We start from the raw sequence: 17,404 nt of genomic DNA, 5'->3' as shown, positions 1-17,404 counted from the left end.
GTTCTTAAAGCAACCGGTCATAAGTCAAGGACCACCTGTAATTATGTGGAAAAAGAAATATTTAAGAGACGTACGACTTCTACTTCCATGTTAAACTGTGTTGCAAATATAGCTACACCCGGAGCTGTTGGAAAGACTCCATAGAGAAATGCATAGTTGGATAAACTGGTATGGTTGATCAAACTCTGGCTCTTGTCTAACAATTCCACCATTTCCCTGCATAGAAGGGGCATCAACAGCCTAGAATAAAGACAGAAAAATAAGTTACTCAATTGGAAATTTAGGGCCCTAAATTAAACATTATTTTTCAGTGAATTTTCTCTATGCAGGTCAACATTTAGACCAGTGATTGTGAACCTTTTAGACACCAAGTGTCCAAACTGCGCATGCATGCTTGCCCAAACTGAACGAGGGCATGTGCACGTGCATGCACGCATGCACAGCAGAGGCCCAAAGACAAGCTGGGAACATGGCAAGATCTTTTTCTTTCGTGAGCTTCTGTTTCATCGTTTGTAGGGAAACCCCATGGAGATCTGACTTGGGGCGACGGCGCACATGCCAGCAGAGAGGGCTCTGCGAGCCACCTCTGGCACACATGCCATAGGTTCACTATCACTGATTTAGACTTACCGTATTTTTCGGAGTATAAAAAGCACTGGAGTACAGTATAAGACACAACAAGGTTTTGAAGAGGCAATTTTTTTAAAAAAGTAGGTAGGTAGATAGAGGGATAGAGAGGGAGAGAAAGAGAAATACAGTAGGTAGGTAGGTAGGCGAGAGAGAGAGAGTAGGTAGGTTGGTAGATAGAGGAATAGAGAGAGAAAAATAGAGAGGGAGAGAAATACAGTAGATAGGTAGGGGAGAGAGAGATAATAGGTAGGTAGATAGATAGAAGGAGAGAGAGAGAGAGAGAGAGAGAGAGAGAGAGAGAAATACAGTAGGTAGGTAGGGAGAGAAAGAGAGAGAGAGAGTAGGTAGGTAGATAGATGTTTCCAGTTGTATTTATCCATTTGCAGGAGAAGGAAATCGTTGACAATCTGCAGCACCTAAGACTTTGTTTCTACTGGCACAGCACTTGATCAATGTAATTGTCATCAATCAGTTAGAGAGCTTTCCAAAAGGAAAAAAATGTTTTTGCACTCTGCAAACCTCCCCAAAACAGCCATTTTTTTGCAAAAATGGGCCCATTAAAAAAAAAAGCATGAAGAGCCTGGGGGGGGGGAACCTTCCAGAGTGCTGCGGGGGGGTTGTATGGCAAAAATGAACAAAAAACGGCCCATTTTTCACAAAAACAGGCCCCTTTTCTTGTCAAAAAAATTTGCATGCATAGCCTTATGGAGGCTTATAGAGTGCTGCTGGGGGCTGGGGGGGGGAAATCGGCTCATTTTTCACTCATTTCTGCCCTCCCCAGCCCCCAGGAGCTCTCTGAAAGCCTCCATAAGGGTATGCACGGCAATTTTGGTGAAGGGGCTGGGCTTCAGGAGGCAAAGAATGCATAAGACGCACCCAGATTTTCAGCCTCTTTTTTGAGGAAAAAAGGTGCATCTTATACTCTGAAAAATACGGTAATTCTAAATATAATGCAGATAGTCCTTGACTTACAACCATTACAACAACCAAGTCACAACAGTGACTGTTCCAAGTTACAACAGTACTGGGGAAAAAAAGACTTATGAGCATTTTTCGCACTTATGACTGACTGTTATAGAATTGCCATGGTCATGTGATCAAAATTAGAATGCTTTCAACTGACATGTATTTATGACGATTGCAATCATGTGATCACTTTTTGCGACGTTCTGACAGGAAAAGTCAATGGGGAAGCCAGATTTACTTAACAATCATGTTACTAACTTAACTACACCCTGTAAAATGATTCATTTAACAACTGTGGCAAGAAAAACTGTAAAATGGGGCAAAACTCACTTGACAACTGTCTTGCTTAGCAACAGAAATGTTCGGCTCAATTGTGGTCATAAGTCAAGGACTACCTGCATTTTTAAGAGCACTATTTCGTAGCATTCAATTTTGCAATTGAAGCACAAAGTATTTTAAGACTCTTACTATCCAATAATTTTAAATTCCTATAATTTAGGAAGGAATTTAAGAGCCGAGGTGGCGCAGTGGTTAAATGCAGCACTGCAGGCTACTTCAGCTGACTGCAGTTCTGCAGTTCGGCAGTTCAAATCTCACCGGCTCAGGGTTGACTCAGCCTTCCATCCTTCCGAGGTGGGTAAAATGAGGACCCGGATTGTTGTTGGGGGCAATATGCTGACTCTGTAAACAGCTTAGAGAGGGCTGAAAGCCCTATGAAGCGGTATATAAGTCTAACTGCTATTGCTATTGCTATTGCTATAATGCAATCATAATAAAAAGGGGCAACCAATTTTTCATCAAGTGAAAGAAAATGGTACAGCTCACTCGCTAGAAGTTATTTTTTTTAGTTCATGACAGAGTATTTAAAGATTTAATTTCCAAGCATAAAGTAACACAAGGAAAAAAAACTTACAGTTTAGCTGTGATGAGAAGAATCAGTGCAACGAATGTACCCCTTGTCAGTTTCTTTATTTGGCCAACCATGGTGAGACCCAGGTAAAAAAGAGCCGAGCCAGAAAATGAATTGGCAAGACTGTCAAGGAAGTTTTCCAAATATGCAGGAACCTTTTGTTTAAGGATGTAATTAGAGATAATTCCTATGAAGACCATAAACACAATTGGATTCTGCAACACGTGAAGAAGCCCGAGTCCTATGATCTTCATTTTGCTATGAGAGAGATTCTGATTGTCTTTTGATTTCTGGATTTCACAGAAAATAAACCCCAAGGGATTTAGCATCATAAGTGATATTGGTGCAACCAGGTAAATGTACTGGAGATACTCAGGATATGTATTTTGATACAAAGCTTCAACTAGAGAGAGAGAGAAAAAAGAATTTGATTAGAGAGAAAATAATATATTTGTGGCTGACTGGAAACCCCTAGTAGACTTTTTGCATGAAATGGGAAAAATGCAGTTATGATTTATAAATTTGATTAGGGGGGATAAACTGGATAAAAGAGACGGGTTTTGTTTGTAATCATAGACTAAAAGATATTTTGTAATTGTACTTATATTTCCTGCAAATGAAATTGGAATTCTTTTTTCTATTTATTTTTCTTTTTGCACTTCTGCTTTACTTTTTTCTTTTTGTTCTTTATTGCTTTTCCTCTGCATTAGTTTGTGTTAGTTTTTATATTCTTTGTGTGAACCCCTTAACAAAATTTATTTTTTTTAAAACAAATTCCCTGTGCTAGCTATGGCGGATAAAAATCGCAAGTAGCCCATGAGTTACAGCCAGTCACTTAGCGACAGTTTGAAGCAGTGGTGGATTTCAAAACTTTTTAGAACCTCTTCTGTAGGTGTGGCCTGCTTTGTGGGAGTGGCTTGCCAGCCATGTGACTGAGTGGGAGTGGCTTGCCAGCCATGTAACTGGGTGGGTGTTGCCAATTTGTAACATGTGGTGAAAGTCACTTAACAACGCTTTTGCTTAGCAACCAAAATGTTGGCTCAGAAACTCTGGCATTGAAGCACGCAAGTCTTAAAGCTGTCAAGTTACAAGACCCTTGCACCCCTAACCCTTTAGAAAAAAAACCCCAGGGGTGTTCAAAGTTGACAGCTTTAAGACTTGTGGACTTCAACTCCCAGAATTCCTCCTCTCACTCTTCATCTTGATGATGTGCGGACTGGCGGGGGGGAGGGAGCTGGAATCGGTTCTAAACGGCACTGTAGATTTGTGGAACGTCTTCTATAGAAGAGGTTAGAACTGGAAGGAACCCAACCCTGGTTTGAAGTGATGACAAAGATACCTAGGGTTACTCATGACCAGATCCGAAGGCCCGACAGTTGGTTTCCCCTCCTCCCTTGGTCATGTGACTGAACTTCAGGAGGTTGGCAACCAGGTTGCACTTATAGATGTTTGTATTGTCCATCATTTACTTCCAGTTTTTGGAAAAACTGCATCCATAGTGAACCAATGGTCTCTTAATGATGGCAGATTTGCTTACTGACTGCAGCAGTCACTTATTAATGACATCACTTAATCACTGACAAAAAAGGTCATAAAATCAAATTGATCATGTGATCAATGAGTTTCATAACTGTCACTGCTACAAATTGAGGACTGTATGAGCCCAACGTGCTTGGCAGGCAAAACTATTGCATGACAATACAAGAAAAATTAAGTTGGTTATTACCTAACTAAAATAATCACAGTTTCCAAAACAACAAATACATTGAGATCTGAATGTGCTTGAACAGATAAAGATACACGTGGAACATTTTGAATGCATAATATTTCATACTTTGAAGTTGAGTGTTTGTGGGGTTTGAAATTGATTATTCTGTATTTAATTGAAGTGTTCCAATGATACACTATTCTGCAATCTTAAAATAATTATTTCAAATTCAGAACAGCATTTTTTGGACCTGAAGCAAGCAGGTTTAATATGACATGGAGTTTTTGAACTCAATACTCTTCTGGGATATCAGAAAAATTACAGAATATTTCTAATAAGGTCTGAGTACTACTCAAAACACAACATGGAATATTTTGCACACTGGATCAGTTGTGCCTTCTATTGCACAATCTCTTTTTCAGAAGCTAGGAGGACATTTTGAACAATGGAAAGAAGCTACAGTATATACTTACAACAACATCATTATTCTGTCTTTGCTTATAGATAACTAGTTGATAATCTGGCATTGCCTGGGTATTTATTTATAGGGGGAGAAATGTCCAGACCAAACATAATTTCTAATGTTGGATTTTCCCCCTTACCAGAGGGAGCCCCCTTGTGGAGTACTGTGAAGTCGTTACCATGGCAACTCCACTGAGTTGTACAGGAGAAGCCATTTTATGGCACAAAAGGCTGGATCTTAAAAGAACACATACCCCAAGGGATTTTAGAGGTGTCTTATCCCCACAATTTTTTCCCCCCAGAGTAGGTCATCTGGGTACCAAGTTTGATTGAAATTGCTTGAGGCGTTCCAGAATTAGGCTGGAACACACACACACACACACACACACACTCACCCAGATAGATGGGTGGGTGGGTAGGTGGGTAGGTAGGTAGGTAGGTAGGTAGGTAGGTAGGTAGGTAGGTAGGTAGGTAGGTAGGTAGATAGATAGATAGATAGATAGATAGATAGATAGATAGATAGATAGATAGATAGATAGATATAGATATAGATACAGATAGATATATAGATAGACAGATATAGATATAACCTGTTTCCCTGAAAATAAGCCCTCCCAAGATAATAAGCCCAATCGGGCTTTTGAGCACATGGGCTAAAATAAGACCTTCTCCTAAAAAAAACCTTTCTGAAAATATTGCAACACAGCAGCAGCCATGAAGTGACCACTCTCACTGCCTCCTGAACCCAAAAATAAGACCTCCCCCAAAATAAGGCCAAGTGCTTATTTTGGGGATCAAAACAAAATAAGACCATGTCTTATTTTTGGGGAAACAGGGTAGATATAGAGTAATAACAACAACAACAACAACAACAACAACAACAACAACTTAACAGTTCCTAGGTCCTTGGAGCTACCAACCAGCCACAAAGGCTGTGAATCTCACCAAAGATTAACATAATAATAATAATAATAATAATAATAATAATAATAATAGAGTAACTCAGTTCAAGGAAAACTCACAGTTCAGAGCAAATCAGCACCAGTTTTATAAGAGCTTAGAAAGTGGAGATGGAGTAACAACAAATGAAAAGCCTGATAAAGAGAAAGCTCTAAAATTCTGGAAGAATTTGTGGGAAAATAACAAGAAGCACAACCGAAATGTAACAAGAAGCACAACTGAAATGCAAAATGGATCAAGCAGGTTGAGGATTCTATTAAAGTGGAAGATGTGAATGGAAGATGTGAAAATAACAAAAGAAATGGTGCAAAGGCAGTCGAGAAAAGTGAAGAATTGGAGTTCACCTGGACCAGATGAGCTATATGGTTTCTGGCTAAAGGCACTTACAAGTATGCACGAAAGATTGGCAGCCCAAATGAACCAGATCTTAAAAACACCTGAAAATGATGAATGGATGACAACTGGAAGGACATTTTTTATCCAAAAAGATAAAGAAAAAGGAAATGACCCTGGAAACTATAGGCCAATCACCTGTTTGCCAACAACATACAAGCTCCTTACTGGTATCATTGCAAACCAAATTTACGGATACTTGGAAAGAAATGACTTGCTTCCTGTAGAACAGAAAGGATGCTGTAAAAATTCAAGAGGAACAAAGGACCAACTGCTGATTGACAAGCTAATCCTAAAGAATTCAAAGAAAAGACGAACCAAGCTGTTCATGGCTTGGATAGACTATAAGAAAGCATTTGATTCAGTTCCCCACAGCTGGATCAAGAAATGCCTGAAAATCTTTGGCATCAGCAGCAACACACAAAAATTCATGGAAACTTCAATGAACTTCTGGAAAATGAAGCTTATGGCTAATGGAGAAGAACTGGGTGAAGTTGAAATTAAACGAGGCATTTTCCAGGGTGATTCCCTTTCACCCCTACTTTTTATACTCTCAATGCTACCACTGACAACCATTTTGAAAAAGGTGAACTGTGGAAATGAACTTGCAAAGAAAGCACTGAAAATTTCAAACTTGGTGTACATGGATGATTTAAAACTGTTTGTTAAAAAAGCTGATCTGAATTTATTAATTCACCACCCTACTTGGAACAACTTATATCTTCCGACGTTACCTTAACAGTTCCTAGGACCTTGGTTAGCACTTGAGCTGTTGAGTTACCAACCAGCCTCAAAGGCTGTGAAACTCACCAAAGATTAACCACATAATAATAATAATACCTTAACAGTCCCTAAGTCCTTGGTTAGCACTCGAGCTGTTGAGCTACCAACCAGCCCCAAAGGCTGTGAATCTCACCAAAGATTAACCACATAATAATAATAATAATAATAATAATAATAATAACAACAACAACAACAACAACAACAACCAGCAGTGGTAATTCCAGTGGTAATTGGCACACTGGGTGCTATTCCAAAAGCACTGGAATTACATTTAAAACAGTTAAAAATTGACAAAATCACCATCAGTCAAATGCAAAAAGCCGCACTGCTTGGATCTGCACGCATATTACGAAAATACGTTACGACGTCCTAGGGCCCTGGGTGAGGCCCGACTAGTAACCAATGCCAAATCCGGCGAAACAATTGGCCGCTGTGATACAATTGTATAATAATAATAATAATAATAATAATGAGGAGGAGGAGGAGGAGGAGGAGGAGGAAGAGGAGGAGAAGATTGGTGGCAAATATACCTAATACTCCTGTCTCCTATTTTTTCCACAACAATGCTGCGATGTAGATTGGGCTGAGAGAAAAGGGGCTGGCTCAGTCACCCAGCTACTTTTGTGCCTAACTGAAGCCTAGAAATCACAGACTCTTTATTTACTATACCAAACTGGCCCTCAATTGCATATTTTATTGGCAAGATAATTTGCTTTATTTAATTATTGCCCCACCAATAATTGAAAAATCCTATTTGCTGAGGAAGGATATGATCTTACCTAAGTGTTTTAAAAGCCTTTGTCAATATTGAATGACCTTTGAATTTTAAAATCAGACATGGGCTTCTTTTGAGAACACTTATATAACTCCATGTATTTAGAACCTTTGTAGGCAAGCTTGAAACATGATATAACAGTCCATTCATGACAATCTTGTTTTATAACTCTGGTCTTTCTCTCAATGAAATGGCCTGTGTATAATCTTAGAGCCAGTGATAAATCTTGTTTTATAATTCTGGTCTTTCTCTCAATGAAATGGCCTGTGTTTAATGTTACACCCAGTGATAAACAGAGATCGATTAAATCTTGCATATACACTGATAGAGCAGCTGACACAAAATCTCTTGTCATCAAAACATGCTTTCCAGCCAGGAAAATAATGAGATAGATAAGTTCTGAGCTTCTAAATTTAGTAACATTGTCTTTCATCTTTAAGTCTAACAAGCAAATATTTAATGAATTATCAATTTGACCATCTTTCCTAATGACCTGACCATCGAATGCTTTCAACTCAAATGTTTATTAGCCCTGTTGGCCATGTCGATAGAGATAATAGGATCAATCCCAAATCTCTCAAGAATAACTCTCTGACCTTGATGATGGCTCTCTGATATGCCCCAAGAAGCTATACCAGCTTCTATCTAATTCATCTGGTAGGAGTTTGCAAATTCCTATAAGAATTTAGTACTTCTTCCTTCTCCTATTTTCCCCACAACAATCCTATAAGGCGGGTTCGGCTAAGAGAAAATGATTTCACCCAGTGAATACAGGTAGTCCTTGACTTATAACAGTGATGGCAAACCTTTTCGACACCAAGTTCAGAAAAGGGAGCATGCGTGTGGGGCACCGAACACTGAAAAGGAAAAAAAAACCCAGCTTAAGTGTTCAAAGACATAAGAGACAAAGGGTGAAAACATTTAAGTTTCACCTTGATCATCTGTTCATAAGGATGATGGCACAGCCCATGAGATCATAGAATCAAGAGACTTGGAACAGCCATTTAAGCCCCTGAATCTAAACCCTGCTTAGTGTATGAATCCAAACGAAAGCATCCTAAACAGCTGACTGTATAGCCTCCCTCTGAACATATCCAGTAAAGGAAAGCTTACTTCTAAGCAACTGGTTCTACTGCTAAGCTGCTTTCATTATTAGGAATTTTTTTGTAATAATCCTACAATTATCCTCTAACTATAATTCAATTATAATCAACCTTCCTAGATTTTAAATGAACAAGTCCAATGCTCTGACTGACAGAAACCAGGTTTCAATCAATACAATCCAAAGATGGGCTGCTCCCGGTTTAGCCCGGATCAGGCGAACTAATAGTGGCGGCAGTGGGAGGATCCACCCACCCACCCTGATGCTTCTGCACATGTGCAGAAGTGTCATGTGTGAGTGCAAGCGAACTGGTGGCGCTGGGATTTGCAACCCATCTCTGATACAGTCCCTTAAGAGATGCTGATCATTTCTTGCCCCACTGCAAGCATCTGAAGTGCAAATAAAAGGGCACACATAAAAAAAAAAACGCAGATCAAGGGACAGTATTAAGAGGTGAAAGTTAGAAATGTGACCAGTTCTCCTTCCTGTTTTTTTCAGGACTACAGTGCTAGCAACTGACCAGAAGCATAAAGACGAGGACTCTGTAGAACCTTTCAAAGAGGCCCTTCCTTATGTACTGTACATGAGTATCAGTGAAACTCTTCTTTTGAGTTGTTAGGGTCAGCCATCACTTCTGAAAGGCTAGTTAGGTTGCTCGTGGCTCTGCATATCCAGGTGGAGGCAGATTGGAGTAACTTATAAAGTAGCCAGATAAATCTTGTACATAAAAGGTTGCCTTACTGATTCTAAAAGAGGCATTTCACAGATGTTCCTGTATGCCTTGAAACAGCTCCTCTGAAGACTTTTTCATAGTCCTAATAAATATTTAAGGTTTTAGAGGAAAATTGACTGGGAGCTTACATTATTACCCCCTCACTAGTTCTTCACATCTATAGAGTCATAAAGTATTTCTATTTCTTTTTTAAAAAAAAATATGTTGCATTTTATTGCACTTAGTTACTAGATTGCCAGTTTTATTGCAATCTGGTTTTTTTTTTAAAAAAGAACATTTAACTATATATGTATAAATTAAATTTGAGCAGATTTCCCAAACTTTCTCACAATAATGCATCCTAAACAAATACAATTGTAGCAGCGCACTAGAAGAAGATATGCCTTGTACACATTCCTCTAAAAATTGTATAGTGTAGGAGTGCCAAGCTGGTGGCCCGCCGGCCGAATGCATCACGTCCACCCCAACTCCGCTAATGGGAAAAATGACGCGAAATGTCACACGAGGTCAACATAATGTGGCGAGTTTGAAACCCATGGCATAGTGCATGGCCTCGTCCAATGATTTTAACTTGTCAGGTTTTATTTGAGAGAAAGAATTGTCCTGTCTACAGCTATAAAAATCAAAAATAGCATGTTAAACTGTTCCTGGAAACTGGTAAATAGTAACACTTTTTTGCTACCATATCACTGTATCACACCACTGATTTGGTGGCAATTTATAATCATAAAGGATATCACATGATCTGCATACAGGAAAAAATGCATATAATGAAAATTATGGGAACTTTATAAATAATTTTTGTATTGTATCTGGCAAAACAAACACATCCAATTGACTTCAACAGGTCTACTTTAAGTAGAGACACTACATTCACTTTATTGAAATCCAGAGTATGAGTTACTAGCAAGGTACTAGTTTTCAGTATTTATTACCCGCTAGTGACTACCAAGATTTGCTGCACAGATGGTAGTTCTATTTTAAGATGAACAAAATCACAATAGATGTTGTAACTTACAATGAATATAAGTTAACTTACATGAAAATATAGTTGCTGCCTGTATTTTCTGTACTCAGACAGAAGAGGATTATGGAAAAAAGAAGACAAATATTTCCATTCTCTAGAAATACCAATTATATCAAATTTCCTGTTTCATCACCCTATTAAATAATTGCACCTTACATGATAACCCCAAACTTCATTCTGCTTACAGTTTCTTTAGTCAGCATATTTATAATGACGTATACACCGGTACATTACTTAAGATTTAATGGTGCTTAAAGGACACAGCTATATTTAATTCTGTTAAGTACCTTTTAATGACAGCCACCTGAATTTGGTTTACCAATATTTGCTTGTGTATTACCCTGGCGTCTCTAAGCTTTATTTCTCCAGCTAAGGATTCAAACTGTTATTTTCTTATAAATGGCATCAGCATAAGGTAACATTAAATAACTGTATATAAATGCAAGCTCTGTGAATCAGTATAGCTTTCAAGAACAGGCAATATAAAAAAGGTGAATTACTTTTTTGTATCTGGAGATCCAAATGGGGTGCCTAATGTGCCACTCCTTACAAATGATGAGCGTAAGTTTATATATCGTTAATCTGTTGTTTATCCAGTAATGGTGCATTAAGTAAATCATAATGGTTAGTTTCATCAAATGAGTCACAGAGCATGGCTTACAATTCATAATGATTGACTCCACACAAAATGCTACCGTGTTTTCCCGAAAATAAGACAGGGTCTTATTTTCTTTTGACCCCTGAAATAAGTGCTTGGCCTTATTTTCAGGGAGGTCTTATTATTTTTGAGGTGCAGGAGGTGGTGACCGTGGTCACCTTATGGCTGCTGCAGTGTTGCAATATTTTCAGGGGAGGGCTTATTTAACGCATGCACTCAAAAGCCCGATTGGGCTTATTATCTGGGGAGGTCTTATATTCAGGGAAACAGGGTAACTACAGTACAATATCTACTACTTCTTACAATGAGATATTGGGGTTTGGGTGCAGTTTATTAGATGAAATGTTTATCTTAAGGCTTTCACAGGCTAAAAACACTTACTGTACCTTTAAAAAATCACCTCATCTTTGACATATCAGGCCAATATATTTTCGGGGAGCAAAATATATTTTCTTTTCAAAAATTAAAACACTGCACTACAGGTACAAAAAGGGACCGGATTCAAAAAAGGTCTTCTCTATGCCTAAAGTTATACATTGCTAATTTATGTCTTGTATTAGAACTCCACACACACATAACCCCCCCCCCGCCCCAAATACGTGTTTTGGAAATGGGTATTATGCATACGATTCTAAAGCACTATGGTTACAATAACATAAAATGATGCTTACCTATAGGATATCCCAGTGCAAAGTCGTTGCTCTGAGTAGCAAAGATAGGAAAGAGTCCAGCTTTGCTAAAGCGTTTTTCAGGAGTGACTATCAACAATGTTAATGCACAGACTAAGAAGAATACGGAGGCTTTGGCAATCAGGATGCTGTACAGAAAGGACCAATTCACGTTGGAAAAATTCAGCAAGACCATATTTTTGAAGAGTAAAGCTGGGAGTGCAAAGCGGGAGACAAAATTTCCTAATCCTTTGGCCTGAGTTGATGTAATTATATTAACTCTTCCAGCTATGTATCCACAAAGGATAATGCCAAAGCATTGCAACAAAGCTGGAAAAAGCTTACTTATTGACATCGAAGGGGAATTACTGCTTAAGTTCAGTTGATCCTCAAACTTGCGACCAGACATATTAGTTGCAGAAAACATATTATTTGTGTTGAGGTGGGTAAAAAGATTCATGTTTATTCGTCCCTTCTCAAAATTTGAAAAGTCGAGTCTGATCTGTAAAAGAAGAAAGGTAATGTTGTTTTTTTAATCATTTTGAGCTGATATTGCATTCTGTATTTTTGTCTAGTACACTTCCAACATGTCAAACCAAAAGCCATTTTCATATTGTGTTGAATATTTATCAGTGGACACAGAACATTGACTCTTATTGAAAACAAAAAATAAAGCAGGGGGATGGTGGAAAGGAACTGAACTGCTTGCAGACAAACTAGTATGATTAATTTACTTCTGGGTAGACCTGCCAACCTAGTAATTCGAAAGCATTAGTAGTACCACTTTGATGGGAAGGTAAAAACACTCCATGTGCCTCTGGCCACAGGACCATGGAAACATCTTCCGACAACAGCTAGGAAATGACATTGAGCACTGCCTCCCTGGAGTCAGACACTACATTTACCTTTGCCAGACCTGAATTTCTCTTTATAAAAAACCTAAAAATTCTTAGAGAAAACGTGTGGGCTGTATAACAAGTAGGAATTGGAACATAAATTTATAAAGAAATTATTGTATTATAAAATTATAAATAAATTATTTAAAAAATAAAGAAATTACTGGAGTTTCTTTAAGACTGTGAATCTACATTGATTAAAAAAAACCCAAAAGGCAGAATAAAAATCTAAGAAAAAGAAGTGGGACTCTTCATACAGCAGTGGGCCTGTTTTGTTTGGACTAGTGATATAGTAGTCCAGAATAATTGTGATCATGTCTGCTTTCCTTGTTTAGGATGCCTATTGCACTTAGGAATCCAATGACTTTAGGTTTAATTTAGGTAGCTACTGAAATCTTTGCAACAGGAAGTAACATTGCTAAAACATGTGTACTCTTACAATCATCTGGGGAGATGAGTTGTTTTTTTTTTAAAATAACACATAAGAGCAAGCTTATTTTTGAACTTCCTGTTTTTGAAAACCAACTAAACCATCTGCCATCTGATAATTCTACCTTGGGGGGGGGGAGGGAAAAATGCAAATATAATTTTGAAGATACATCAGTTTTACTTAAACGTGCATAGAGGTTCACCACTAGGCAATGGTGACCTAGTATTACAATTATATCATTGGGTAATTACAAGGGAAAGGAGTAAGTAATAGCAATAGGATGGTGTCATTTTGGCCAGTTGACCTTTATTGAGTTTAAGAGATTCTGGAAGGTAGAGAGAAGCCAAAGGGAGACTCAACAATGGGTGATGGATGAATGAATACATACAAACACACACACACACTATCTATCTATCTATCTATCTATCTATCTATCTATCTATCTATCTATCTATCTATCTATCTATCATCTATCTCCACTTTAACTAAAATCCTGAATTTCTTCTGATATTTACACCAGGTATAAAACCACAAATTTCACAATGCCTTTGTATCATGAGAGCAGCTCTATGCAGTGAAGGCAGTGAACTAGGAGCTGGAAGACTGTGGGTACAAAGCCTACTTGGTGGACTTTGGGCCACTCACACTTTCTCAGCCCTAGGATAAAGATCCTGGCAAGTTGCCTATGGAGATTCTCTGGTCATGGTTGTCCCAAAGTTGATTTTTCAAGAGGCAACTGGACTTTCTAGACTTTAAGATGTCTATTTAAAAAAAAAAAACATAAGAGCCAGCTTATTTTTGAACTTCCTGTTTTTGAAAACCAACTAAACCATCTGCCATCTGATTGTCCACACTGAGACCTGAACAAAATCAGAAGTTTTCAGCTGCCTCTTGAAAAACCAACTTTGGGACAATCCTTGGCAAGCTATTTCCAAAAACCATTGCCAAGAAAACCATAGTGTCTTCTTCTAATCTGAAGGCTTATTTTCTAGGGTTCTAATGGCTATCAATGTTGGTTTAAGTAGCACCCACATTTCGACTTTCTGAATGCTTGCTTGGAAGCACTGAACATAATACCCCGTTTTCCCGAAAATAAAACCTCTCCAGATAATAAGCTCAATTGGGCTTTTGAGCTCATGCACTAAAATAAGCCCTCCCCTGAAAATATTGCAACACAGCAGCAGTCATGAGGGTACCACACTCACCACCTCCTGCACCTCAAAAATAATAAGACCTCCCCGAAAATAAGGCCAAGCACTTATTTCGGGGGTCAAAAGAAAATAAGACCCTGTCTTATTTTGGGGAAACAGGGTAGGAACAGCACTTAGACTTTACATACCACTTCAGCGTGACCCGTCAAAACCGCGGTCCACAAAAGCGCGCTCGACGAAAGCGCGCATTTGACGTCATCACAGCGCGACGAAAAAAATTAAAAATTGAAATAAAAATAAAATTAAAGCAAGCCGATTCACATAAAGGTAAGGGTTAGGTTTAGGGTTAGGTTAAGGGTTAGGGTTAGGTTTAGAGCGTTAGGGTTACGTTTAGCGTTAGGTTAAGGGTTAGCGTTAGGTTTAGGGTTAGGTTAAGGGTTAGGTTTAGGGTTAGGTTTGGGGGGGTTAGGGTAAGGTTTTCGCTTTATTTTTACATTTATCGATCACAGCACGATGTTTTCGTCGCGCTGTGATGATGTCAAATGCGCGCTTTCGTCGAGCGCGATTTTGTCATCCGCGGTTTTGTGGTGGAACCCCACTTCAGAGCATGCCTAAGGTCCCTGTCCTACTGTCCCCATTTATTTGTACTGATTTCCTGTGTTCTTATTCATGTTTATTCTTATTCCTGTTATCTTGTACAGAGTGACAAACTAACTAAATAAATAAAATAAATATTGCCCCCCAACAATCTATGTCCTCATTTTACCGACCCCGGAAAGACAGAAGGCTAGTTATAATCAAATAAATCGCTACAAAGTTTGACTGGTTTTAAAAGAAACGCATCCAGTCCAGGGTTAGGGCTTCAACAGAAGGGGACACCACCACCCCCAACACACACATACACACACCCCCCTCACGCGCCCGCGCCGAGTAGCAAGAGAAGCGCCCGTCTCATCCGAGGCGGCCCAGCCCGCAGCCAATAGGATGGCGTCTACGAAGAAAAGGAACGCGTTTGGTGGCGAGTTTGAGTCGATTTGCACCCAGAACGGCTCTGCCGACCGATGCTGAACGTGCAGCACAGGCGCGGGCGAGTGCAAGACTCCCACAGAGCGCCCAGCAAATTCACACCATCCCCCGCTTTCCTGCTCTTAGCCACCACCGGGGAAAAACAGAGGCTTCCAAGGCAACAACCTCCGAAATACCCGCACACACCCCTCTCCCGCAACGCGTTAGCTTTTAACCCTTTGGTTAAAGTCCAGCCCATGAATAGAAGCCCAAGCGTGATCCAGCGGGAGAAGCCGCCCCTCCTCACCCCACTGCCTCGTCTTGGGAAGCCGGCTAATGCTTTTCCCTCCCGCGCCCCTTCAATTCCCGGTTCCCCACAGCAAGCAGCTGGCTCGGTTTCCACCCGGCGAGGGGAGCTGCAGCCTGCTGCGATCCGCCACCCTCACCTTCCCCGGCCTCTCGCCCGCCTCTGCCTCGATTTACCTGCCCTCGCCCCTACGGGGGCTGCAGCAGCGAGAGCAAAAGCAAAGCGGGCATCTCCGGCCCTGCGGGGGGAACCTGTCGTCTTGACGGGATGCACCCTCGCGTGGAGCTGAACCTGGCTGCGTGTGAGCTCATCGCAGAGGCGGGTCCAGGGCTGGGCGAGCCCGCCCCGCGTCTGGGTTTAGCAGCCAAGATGGCGATGGGGGTCGCACGGCTTGCTGCACCAGAAGCGTTTGTGGGAGGGAGAAAGCGGGTTAACAATCCCACCTGCCGATTGCATTTGCTCCGTTTTTACCTGCAGGGGAAAAAAGGCTTACCTCTTCGTCTCCGCCTGGCCTCGGGCGGCTGGTCCCTTTTTTGTACGCGGCCGTAGACTTGGGCTTTTACTCGGAAGTAATTCCTACTACATGCCCGAATGGGGCTCCCTGCCATATGACGCGGCGCAGGGTTGCAACCTTGCGAGATAGCGCTGCTGCGTTTGAGTATGTCTCTGCGTTGATCTGCTTGATGGTGGAGTCTTAGGCTCTATTAGCCTCGATTCCGATTATTATTTTTATTTTTCAATACCCAGCCGTTCCTGTTTTATTTTTATTTTCCTTTTTATTTTTTATTACAATTATTTTTATTTTCCAACCTCTCCCTCTCTCCCTCTCCCCGTCTATTTGTCTGTCTGTCTGTCTGTCTGTCTATCTATCTATCTATCTATCTATCTATCTATCTATCTATCTATCTATCTATCTATCTATCTATCTATCTATCTATCTATCTAACTAACTAACTAACTAACTAACTAACTATCTAACTATAAACTATATAACTATATATATAACTATATATATAACTATATATAACTATATATATAACTCACTCTATATATATATAACTATATATATAAAACTATATATTTGTGTTGCATTTGTGCTGATAAATACATAACTATATAACTATATATATAACTATAACTATGTATGTATGTATGTACTTACTTTGTACTTGTACTTGACGCCTCTTCACCCATCGTGGGTATAGGCGACTTCCATGGAAATTTGGCGCCATTGTTTTCGGTCCTGGGCTAGGGTTGTCAAGTGGTGCAGCCAGTCGCTATTATATTGTATGTATGTATGTATGTATGTATGTATGTATGTATGTATGTATGATCCTCAGGCTGGTGTTTGGTGTCCGAAATGACACTGGACTACTGTGTAGTGAGTATACAGCTTGTCACTTAGCTGATCACTTAGGAGTGTACTCACTTTTGTTGCCAGCAGTTTAGACATTAATGGCTGTGTGTTGTGTTATTTTGAGAGGAGAGCACATTTACATTGTTACACAAGCTGTATACTCACTACATTGTAGCCAAGTGTCATTTCTTCAGTGTTGTCACATGAAAAGATATACCTAAATATTTACAAAATAATGAGGGGGTGTACTCACTTCTGTGATATAGTGTATATTAGGGGTAGTCAACCTTTGTATACCTACCGTCCACTTTTGTATCTCTCTTAGTAGTAAAATTGTCTAACCGCCCTCAGGTTCCACAGTAATGGTGATTTATAAAGTAGGGAAGTAACTTTACTTTATAAAATTCATAAAGCAGAGTTACAGCAAACCCCTACCGCCCACCATGAAAGCTGGAACGCCCACTAGTGGGCGGTAGGGACCAG

At 39.8% G+C, this 17,404-nt stretch overlaps 1 protein-coding gene across 4 annotated transcripts in view; it reads right to left on the bottom strand.

The window, feature by feature from the left end:
* GPR155 (G protein-coupled receptor 155) overlaps positions 1 to 16,178 on the bottom strand; it is a 40,446-nt gene extending 24,268 nt beyond the window's left edge. For 2 of the 4 annotated variants that reach the window (XM_032209326.1, XM_032209351.1), the window contains exons 1-4: positions 15,741 to 15,880; positions 11,779 to 12,277; positions 2,510 to 2,909; positions 75 to 240 (exon numbers count right to left, since the gene is read on the bottom strand). In XM_032209326.1, the coding sequence (XP_032065217.1) occupies positions 75 to 240; positions 2,510 to 2,909; positions 11,779 to 12,235 (1,023 nt within the window). In that variant the 5' untranslated portion in view covers positions 12,236 to 12,277; positions 15,741 to 15,880. Of the gene's footprint in view, positions 1 to 74; positions 241 to 2,509; positions 2,910 to 11,778; positions 12,278 to 15,740; positions 15,881 to 16,035 lie in introns of those variants that run through there. The other 2 variants (XM_032209341.1, XM_032209333.1) reach the window with 2 other exon arrangements.
* Between the last annotated feature and the right edge of the window lie 1,226 nt (positions 16,179 to 17,404).

This window comes from Thamnophis elegans, chromosome 1, assembly GCF_009769535.1.
Source record: "Thamnophis elegans isolate rThaEle1 chromosome 1, rThaEle1.pri, whole genome shotgun sequence".
In the NCBI taxonomy this organism is placed as follows: domain Eukaryota; kingdom Metazoa; phylum Chordata; class Lepidosauria; order Squamata; family Colubridae; genus Thamnophis; species Thamnophis elegans.
Note: the sequence above shows the minus strand (reverse complement) of the source record. Positions and strands in the feature narration are given on the sequence as shown.